Genomic DNA, 10151 nt, shown 5'->3' with positions numbered 1-10151 from the left:
GCTGAACACGTGGAGGTCAAGCAAAGCATGGAAGACAGATGCAGACGGCGTGTTGACAAAATCTAGCGAAGGAGATGCCGGTGCAAGTGACAAGGCAGCCCGATGGATCGGGAGCGGGAGAGACTTGCCAGTGGTCAGGACCGTATGACGGAGTACACGCGTCAACATCGAAGCGCATGCTTAAGGTGTAAGAAAGGTGACGAGTCACACTTTGAGAAGCGTGTAGGAGGTTTTACGGTTTGGCCTCAAAATCGTAGGAGGACTGGAGAAGTACGTGGCACCATCACGAAGCTTGCGTCAAGGCGAAGCTTAGTCGTGAAAGTGCTACGGCTGTCCGATGAATGGAGAAGAAAATTGATCAAAAATACCCCTGGTGGTAGGTAGGAGTATACTACAAGAGAGATATTTTGGAAAAAAATTTAAAAAACTTAGGAGTCAAGTTTCCTAGGCCTATAAATATAGGGGTAAGACCATGAGAGAGTTTGAAAAGCCACTTAGCCTCCTTGTGCCACCTATTTGAGAGCTTAGAGCTAAGGTTTTAGATGAGAGAATGATAGGTACTTAGCCTATATAATAGGTGAGATTTTTTATAGATAAATCTTTATAATCCATCTAAAATAGGGCTGGACTATTTGAGTAATGAAGTTTATGTTTTTGCATATGTTTGAATTCTCCCCCTTCTAGTTTCTCTGTATTGGTTCCCTTGCAAGTTTGCAAGTTTTTCGGTTTCTGGTTTTTATTTTCATTTTGGTTTTTTTGGCTGAAATTTCAGCATCTTGTGATGTTATTTTTCTTGATGCTAGAGGCATAAAATTCGTATACAAATGCTTATGTGATAGGATCTTAAATTCCCTTGCCTCTGTATAATTAATTTGGAGAGTTTTGTTGCTCGGTGTTCATCTTTTCTTGTTCTTTGTAAGTTGTGATCTTTTAAGTGCTAAGATATATGGATTGATCTTAAATAGAACCTATAGTTCATATACCATCCATAGAATCGTGTTATCCCGATTTTTTTTTAAAAAAACTTTTCTTTATTTTTTACTTTCGCTTGAGATTTAAGATACGTTAGGTGATTTAAATAGTAGAAGATCAACGATTTTATAAGAAATTTATTAAAACCCCATTTCATCCTCTTTAATTATCAATCTCGTTCCTATACTTTTATATTTTAGTGATCACGTTACGTACAGTTACGTGAAAGGATATTCTCTGGTGCTGGTTGCTTCTGTGCTGGCCGAGCCAGGTTCATGAATGAAGTGGCCATGGTGTACCGGAGTTCGGTTGGCTTTCCTCCCTGATGCAGATCAAGTTGTTGCCGTTCCAAGGGTTGCTTGACCCAACTGCTTCTTCAGTTCAAGAAAGGCCAGGTAGAGTATGCACAGAGAAGGCAAACAGGCATGCAAATGGTTTTCAACAATGTGCTCTCTCGTTAAAGATTAATTGATGGAACTGTTTTTTTCAAGAGAGCTTTTATAAAACTAGTGCATTTCATTACTAGTTTCACATGCAGATCTAGGGGTTTCAGTCTCTCCTATCATTTCGTAGTTAAAGAAAACTCCTAACATTTTTTTAATAGATGAGATAGAAGAAGATAAAAAGTGAGAAAAAGAGGAAGAGAAGAAGAGGTAAGAAGAGAGAAAGAGAGGCGAATGAGTCATCGCTCCTCTGCATACTCCGCCAGTTATTGCTAGTGCGGTTCACACGACGCTTTAGCACCAGTCAGCCTGCACAACAACACATGTAGAGGTACGAGTTATCCATCCCAGTTCTCAAAAGTTCACAAACACTGACTACGCACGGATGGTTTCTGTTACAGAAACACTGTTACATATATTAAATTCCACGTAAATCTTACAAGGAAACCAGAAATCTTTCACGACAATGTAGCTGAATATACAGAACTAAAGGAACAGTACTCCATCGTACTAATGTCCGAAGATCATCGTAGCTAGTATCGATGCAATACGTAACTTCATGCTCGATCGTACGGAGCTTGAGTGCTCCTCTCTCGAGCAATCATCAATCAATCACAGCACAAATTTTATTTCATTCATCAGCAGCTCCAACTAATGACCCCAATCGTTGGCGTCCAGCAGCGTTGCAGAGAGCCTTCAAGCGTCGGCTCCGTCGGGGAACCCGGGCCCCGCGGCCACCTTCCGGACTTGTGGTGCCGGCACCGGGGCGGCTGGCGACGCAGGCGGCGAGTCGAGGCAGCGGCGGAGCAGCCGCGCGATGGCCGCGACGAGGTCGTCTTCCGCCGCGGCAGCAGCTGACCTCCTCGCCGGGGCGCGCGCGAACGCGACGTGCCGGTCGAGCGCCTCGGCCGTGGTGATGGCCCCCCCGGCGCCCGCGCGGCGGATCTCGTCGCCCACCGCCTCGGCGCAGAGCCCGCAGACCCAGCGGCCCAGGTGCTCCGCCCGCACCGCCGCGATGTACGCCGGCGTGCACTCCTCCGTGAACCCGCAGCACTCGCACCTGGCCGCCTCCACCTCCATGCGCCTTTCCCTCGCAGCTAGCTAGCTAGCAGCTCCTACCGCTCCTTTTCCCAGACGACGTAGGACGACGGGACGGACGGCGCCGCCGCCGCGCGGTGGCTCTGCTCGCTCGGGCTTCCTTCGACGATGACGGTGTAGGCGGCGGATGCGACCGGTGTCATCGCAGGCGACGCCTCCCTCCTCCTCGGCTTGCACCACACCACTCCCCCGCGCTCTCTCCTACTCCAGAACATGTGGCCTCCAGGTGTACTTATACGTGAACGCCGTGGCGCCGCCCGTGGGCCCCGCACGAAACGACGCCGCTTCCACCCAAAACATTACACGTCGGATACCCGCGGGCTGGTCCCACACGTCGGTTGGTCTGGGTGTCCTACGCCTCTGTGCTGGTCGTGGGCTGCAGGAGGCGGGACCGGCAAGATGGTGGTCCACGTCAGAGGGACCGTGACAGCTGGCAGAAGTGGGGTGGATTCGGTGTAGCCGCGTAGGTTCAGCAGGGGCGTCGCTGTTGCAGGGCCCCGCTCTCCCTTTTCTTGTTGCTCTCGTGCTTTTAGAAATGAGAAAAACATTTTTGCCACCACTGCTGTTTTTGTCAGACGGCTTTTTAATTTCTCTCTCTTTCCTCGCGTATCAGAGACGAGACGGATCCACCATTTGAAGTCCCATTTTAATTTTTTGAGTATAGAAGAGTAAAATGATGACGAAAACGAAGGAGGGGCTCCTACTCAGTGGTTCTAGATCCATCACTATCATAGAGATTTTAAAAGAAAGTGATAAGGAATGCAATTTCACGTGCAGAGATGTATTTGATATTTTGGTAGAGTAAACAAAAATTGACTTCTAAACCTTGCCTTGCAGGGACAATTCTACTTCGTATTCATAACAACATCTCGAGCAAAATGTATCCTGTAACGGCATATAAAGAAAAAAATAAATCCGCCAGAGAAAGATGCATGGGTGCATCATGTGATGCGCATCGTTCAGCATGCGTACGTACTAACCGTGATGATGATTCGTACGTAAGATACGGTGTCGCAGAAACAAACAGTACCCGAAATACGGTTCATGCGAACTAAATCCGTAGTCACCAACATGACCCTGTAATCCTGGGGCCTGGGGTCCTCAGATCACAAACCTTTGTGTCCGGTTTCTCACTCCCGGCCGTCAGATCAAGCGACTGTACAACTGTAGGAGATGTTCTTTTGGAAGCTGGCGCAGCAAGAGGACAAAGAGAGGCTCACATGATGACATGACTGCAAGAGCTTACCAAGATCATCGTCACTCGATGCTGCGGTTTTGCTGCTGGATTCGTGCTGTGTAAGCATGCACCGTGGACTTGCCCGGTGAAGCATCCGTGAGTAAGATTGTTACGGCGTCGGGGAGAAGGCAGCATGAGCGGCTTGTCCGGCGGCGCCCGAACGAGCAGGCCGACGACGCGACCGGGCGACACAGAGCGGCGAAACCGGAGGAGAGGTCGCCGCGTCATCTGGCCGGGTCTGGTCCGAGCCGTGTGGCCAGCCGTATCCTCATCGGAGGCGAGACGCCGGCGGCAGACCCGGTGCCGGTGCGCATCAGCAGCAGCGTCGCACACTGTGCTGTGCGCCTTTGCTGCTGCCCCCAGCTGCAGCAGAGCATGAACAGCATCAGGACGGCCGGCAGGAGCAGGAGCGGCGAAGGTGACATGGGAGGAGACTGACAAGGACGGAATCTAGGATGGTAATCTCCCGAGGGGCCCACCGGGGATACAGTGATTGATAATGTGACCCGTCGTGACAGGACCTGCAATGATCAATCGAAATCGGGGAAAATGTAAAAACCTCGAAAGTTACTTGGATTTTATTTTTCTTTCCGGAAGGTGTTTTGTTGTAAAATACTTCAGAGATTTGGCTTTGTTGAAAAACAACTTAAAAAAATTCAATTTTTTTAAAAAATCACAAAAATTTATATAGAAAAATTAGAGACAATTCTAAAATTTATGTGATTTTTTTCAAAAATAATATCCTTTGCATCATATTTCATGAAGAGAAAGTTTGAAAAAAAAAACTTGCAGCTCATTTTTGCTCTAATTTTTGATTTATATAGATTAATTCATAAATAAATAAGTTGCGCGTTTTTCTTTTTTTTCAAACTTCCTCTCCATGAAATATGATGCAAATGATGTTATTTTTGAAAAATTATTCACATAAGGTCTTAAAATTGTCTTTAGTTTTTTTAAAAAATTATGATTTTTTTATTTTTTTTTGAATTTTAGGGTGGTTTTTGCAACAAAGCTAAATTTTTAGAGGATTTTTTAACAAAACAATTTCTAAGAAGGAAAATCAAAATCCAAATTACTTTTGAGGCTTTTCATTTTTCCTATCGAAATTAGCAGCAGCTGGTACCACAGCAGTGAGTACAGTACAGTACAGCAGTACATGACTGTACTGCACCTGTTCTTGTCGGCTTCAATGGGAGTAGTAGACTCTTCTGCCCTTGCTTCGAAACAGAAGATGTAGACTCCACCTGCACCTCTATTCTAACCCGTTTCAACCTTTTGGTTGTCATCATTGATGTCGACATGATGGTGCAGCACTGCCAAACTATGAGTGAAAAACGGCAGTGCAGGAATGCACAGTTCGTCGCCCAAAATCCTTCCACCGGATGTTCTGTGCCGTGTATGGTCAGGCTCAAATGAAGCGCATCTGAGCCTGTAGATCAATCTCCTGGAGAACTGGCAAACTGCAAGAAGCATCAGCCTGTCTGGTACGGAAATTAGAAGGTGAATTCTCTTGCTATTTTTGTATAGGGAAATCGTATATATTTTATCGCACAGCCTTAAAATTATTTTTTGTTTATGGACAAAGGGTGTTTTCGACCCCTGCGTGTTTAGAGGTCGAATCTAATAGTTTTACTTAGTGGCTAGAGCTTCGTTTTTTAAAAAAATTATATATTATTTTGCATTTCAAAATCAAAATTGGTTTTGTGTTCTGAACGATGACATGATTTCTTAGACTCTGTATTGTATTAATATATATTGAAACCAATATATTTAGATTACCTGTCTTAACTCTTAATCACCTTCTCCTTAATGAAATAGATTATAGAGCACATGTATGTGCAATGAACCCAAGTCATTTTCGCTAGGTGTGAGAGAGAAATGGTGACATGACGCCAATTTATTATTTACCACATTTTCGGCAAAGAATGTTAATACATTCCAATCTTCCATCTTAAGAGGCAATGAAAATGCTCGCGTTGCTTACTTTCGCCATCTTAAAGACAAAAAGCGTGATGATCTTTGAGTACTTTTTACCAGGTGACGCTTTTCTTTTTTTATTATTCGCATTATCCCAAAATTTTCTAGGCTGGAAGAAGATAGACCTCAAGGTGCCAGATGCGGTTCAATCGCAGCACAAATTCGTGGCCAGCTCACTGTGCTGTGTATCTGTTATGTATCTGTCACCTCTATAACCAATTAAGACTTTACCTCTTCTATCTAAATCATAACACTTTGATAATGCATGCATTTTTAAATTCTAATGCACCGAAATGGACATACTTATCCAGATAACTCTAACTGTCTTTTCAAATCCCAATTGATGTACCATTCTCACCATATCCTTGTGGGATGAAAACGTCCCTTCATTGCCAGTAAAGTGCAGACGATGACTGAATTGCCAACCTTACTCTGCTTGTTGCCATCCTCCATCCCTCGTGCTTATCTGAACTTCGGAAGGCGGTCGGCGTTATATTCCGGTAGCCACCAGTTTTGCTTCGTTTGGCCTTGCTTGGCCCGTGTCATTGTCACTTTGTCCCTTCACCCGCTTCAGTGATCCATACATCAATAGCAATGAACCTGAAAACATGGATGAAAAATGAAGGCACAGGGAAGCCGTCATGTCCATCTTTGCAGTTGCTTATGTTGCACATACAATCGTAAGCTTTGCAATGCGCGGCTTCATGGAAAGATCATCGACATGCTCCTAGGACCAGAATTACTTGAAAAGATATACATCAGTGGCATCCAAATACGAGACGGTGACACCAGCTAATAGATAGGAATGAGTTGAAAAATGCACATCAATGACAGTTACAGTATGAAGCATTCACATGGTCAGAATGTTCCGCCAAACAGTCATTCGAATGTAGTATACACTGCAGGAATATCAAAGATGGTAGAAAAAGTTTGCTGCAATGTTGATATAATTGCATAAGAGTCATCTCCAAACAATCGCAGCGAATCTTCGTACTGGGGGCTTGGGGGGGGGGGGGGGGGTAATGGCTGGATCTACAGCCTTCCCCAATCACCATATCATGATCCAAAGGTATCACTCTTGTTCATACATACATCATAGATGAACATCTACTGTTCTTCTAGTTCATAGTTCAAACAAACATCACCGGTTAACACCTAATGCTCTTTCACTTCTTATGTCCAGATGTGCGCCGCAGAGAAAACAAAATCCTAAGCTTAACACTTGAAGAGGTTGATCGTTGCATCAGCTAGATGGGAGGCCATTGCTGACAGGAATCACAAGTGAACTGCATGCATCATGGGGTTGTGTCTTGCATGCAAGCCTCACGGTAGTATAGATCTGCGAGGTTTCAGCCATTGCATCATTTCCATAGTCGCCACAAGCCAAACTTTTGGTATCAGGGGGGATAAAAATTATGCCCACTTGTTTGATTGTCTGAAGATGACGCTCCGTGAATGGGTTGTTCCACATTAAAGTGTTCATAGCTGGGGCAACAAAGAGTGGTTTCCTGTAGTCCCATGCTCTCACTATGCATGTCAAGAGGTTGTCACAGAGCCCGCCGGCAATCTGAAGGGAATAATCTAGTGTCACTTTTTGTATGCAACAAAACCAATTTGATGTTCATGCCAAAGAAAATACGTACCTTAGCCAGGGTATTTGCTGATAACGGAGCAATCACCATGATATCTGCCCATTTTCACAGTTCAATGTGTAAAACTTCATCCCCTATCTTCTTCCAGCTAGACCATTCATTATCATCAGTGTAAAGAAGGACTTCACTAGGTAGAGATGATCTATCAACAAAGTGCAATGATGACTTGGTAACCACAGCTCGGACTTCCGCCCACTCAGAGAAACTATGACAAAGGCTCTCAAATTTTATAGCAGCTACACTTCCTGAAGCAGCAAGAAGGACCCGAGGCTTACTAGGTTGTGAGTAGTCCAGCATCAAACTTTCCTGTACTGGCTCTGATGCAGCCATCACCTCTGCTTGGACTGCTCAACTACATAAGAGTATAGTAAGTCAGTATCGGGAAACATTATCAACAATGCAGAGTCTGGAATGAAATGAAAGAGAAACAGGGAAAATATCATTTCAAAGAAGCAAAAAAATTATTTACTTTGGCCATCATTACATGTGGTCATGAATTTTATCTTTGCATAGTTGAGGTGTTTGCATCAGGAACTCATGACTCTGTTAATGTTACTATGGAAAACCAGTGTTCTTAGTGTCAATGATAAGTACTTTTCTTTACCCTGGGCTCAAATTTACAGATTGATAAAAAGTAGGCGATTATGGTTCTGCAGATGAGTTCAGTGAAGCTTTATATATAATCTGACAGGTGCTACAAATTGGAAATATAGCACACATACTATCTGGTCTTTAGATAACACCAGATAATAATTTTTTATTTAAAAACCTATCTGGTGACTATCTGGTTTTAAGTAAAGACCAGATGCATATGTATATTCGGATTCCGGGGGTTCCAGCACCACAATTGTAATATTTCCATGATTCCATGTTACGACAACTCACAACATAAACCACAGGGTTCATGTACAAATAGGAATTTTGGACACAAGTATCAGCCTGAAGAACTGTAGATAATTTCAGACCAGTAATGCACTAATATGTTGATAGTAAAGCAGCAAAAATGAACAAAGAAAAAGTGAAATTTAGTTTGTTCCTGTTCCGGAAGTACCCAAGTTTGATCTGACCAAACTCTATGAGATGAAATTGCCCGATTGATTGAGGCCTGATGATATCACAACACGACTGTAATAGACTGTGTTCGCAGCTGCATGAAGTCCCTAGAAACACTGGTGCAACGAACTATGAAGTGCCCCCTTTTTTATCCGAAGGAATAAATTAGACTCCACAGTAATGGGAGGGACGGACAAAACTTGGTGGCATGAGGGTTCAATTTTTGTAAAATATACTGCATCCGCACGACCACACCCTAATGGCCTAATTCAGTACCAACAAGTAGCGTGTGTCGACTGAGATCGATCAATCTTTCGACTCCGATGCTCAATATCTCCTACTTCTTTCCTAAGCACTGTTTCTATTTGGTTAAAGATACTTTGAGCACCAAACCTACATGACCAGCAAACGAAACAGACAAGCGACGACAAAAGAACCTAAAGAAAAGCTTAGGATGCTGCTCCTGTAGCCGGTATCGAACCACCCCCCTTGTCCCCTTCAAAAATTTTGCAACTCCAGCTCTGATAACACTAATTGCACTTGAGCAAGTGAGGACAGTGCGCCTACTTTGCTTAATTGGTTTCACCGCACACACGCAACTGGAAATCGACGAATTACCAACCGTACCACTGTGTCAGACAAAGCATGAGATCCTAACCAGATCTACGCGGACTTCACCAGACCCGGAGAAGAAGGGAGTGACCAACGAAGAAACCGTTACCTTTCCGCCGGTCGATGAGCTGATATGTAGCATGCGAGGAGGAGCGGCGCCACAGCGCGGTGGCTGCGGAGGAGCGGCGCCGGCGGAAGGCTGCTGCGGCGTTTGCGGTCGGCTGCTTCGGAAATACAGGTTTGGAATTTAGCCTTCACAGTTCAGAGTCAGCCTTGGAGTGAGGGTGGAGGACTGTAGTCTGTAGGAGCATGGGTCTGGGAGGCCAACTTCACTACACGATTTTGGGTTCCACCTCGTGTCCTCGTGTATCAGTATAAACACACTAGCTTATACGTATAGATTACAACAAATACAATGCCTATAAGTTGCAACGGTATCTAAATGTTTTCAACGCATGTCCTACTTAAAAAAGAATGCTGTGTGTAAATATATCTTAGTTAAAGATAACATAAATTATTGTTGTGTATATAATCAATGCTCGGTATACGATAACAAGTTCCTTTAACCTATACAACTGACGAATCATTGTATGAAAGGGAAAAGAGCCAGAGGACTGACTAAAGCAGGCGTCCTCACTTTCCTTATGCAGAATTCTACCTAAAGTTCAGACAGAAATTTGTGCTGTTTTTTGTTCCCCAATATGTGACTAGAAAGCTTTCTTGAGCTACTGCTGAAACAGTGCTCTGAACTGGCGTGCCGACAGCCTATGTGGTAGTAGCCCCGGGGGCCTATTGGCATGCATGTGGGGCCAAAAATGCCTGTCGACACTCTACGTGCCGACAAGCCCTCGGGTAGACACTGATATGGCTATCGGGCTAGGTGATAGCCGACCGGCCTGTTGGCAAACGACATGCTGACATGTGTCCTTTCTTTAATTTTTTGTTTTTTAATAATATATATTTTTTAATTTGGGAAGAATCATGTACTTAATGAGACACAGCCAGAGCAAAAATTAGTGTACATCCATATGGCAGGGTTAGGCATATGTTGGTACTAAACAATGCCGCTTATAATATTGAAATATTAAACTACGCAAAGCACCACAG

At 44.3% G+C, this 10151-nt stretch overlaps 1 protein-coding gene, 1 long non-coding RNA gene and 1 pseudogene across 2 annotated transcripts; 1 reads left to right on the top strand and 2 right to left on the bottom strand.

The window, feature by feature from the left end:
• Positions 1-1804: 1804 nt before the first annotated feature.
• Positions 1805-2732, bottom strand: LOC133926491 (uncharacterized). The gene has a single exon (XM_062372460.1). It carries the CDS (start codon positions 2493-2495, stop codon positions 2112-2114), a length of 384 nt encoding a protein of 127 aa, XP_062228444.1. The 5' UTR covers positions 2496-2732; the 3' UTR covers positions 1805-2111.
• Positions 2733-5744: 3012 nt separating this feature from the next.
• On the top strand, positions 5745-7340 carry LOC133926490 (uncharacterized). Its single transcript, XR_009911112.1, has 2 exons — positions 5745-6796; positions 6911-7340. It is a non-coding gene; the product is annotated as an uncharacterized LOC133926490 (long non-coding RNA).
• LOC133926489 (phosphopantothenoylcysteine decarboxylase-like) lies at positions 6787-9374 on the bottom strand (annotated as a pseudogene).
• Positions 9375-10151: the final 777 nt, after the last annotated feature.

The sequence above is a fragment of the Phragmites australis genome, chromosome 8 (assembly GCF_958298935.1).
Source record: "Phragmites australis chromosome 8, lpPhrAust1.1, whole genome shotgun sequence".
Lineage (NCBI taxonomy): Eukaryota > Viridiplantae > Streptophyta > Magnoliopsida > Poales > Poaceae > Phragmites > Phragmites australis.
This window is presented reverse-complemented; position numbering and strand designations above follow the sequence as displayed.

Excerpts from the sequence above, each read along its gene's own strand:
- LOC133926491 (XM_062372460.1), bottom strand. The coding sequence starts at position 2,495 with ATGGAGGTGGAGGCGGCCAGGTGCGAGTGCTGCGGGTTCACGGAGGAG.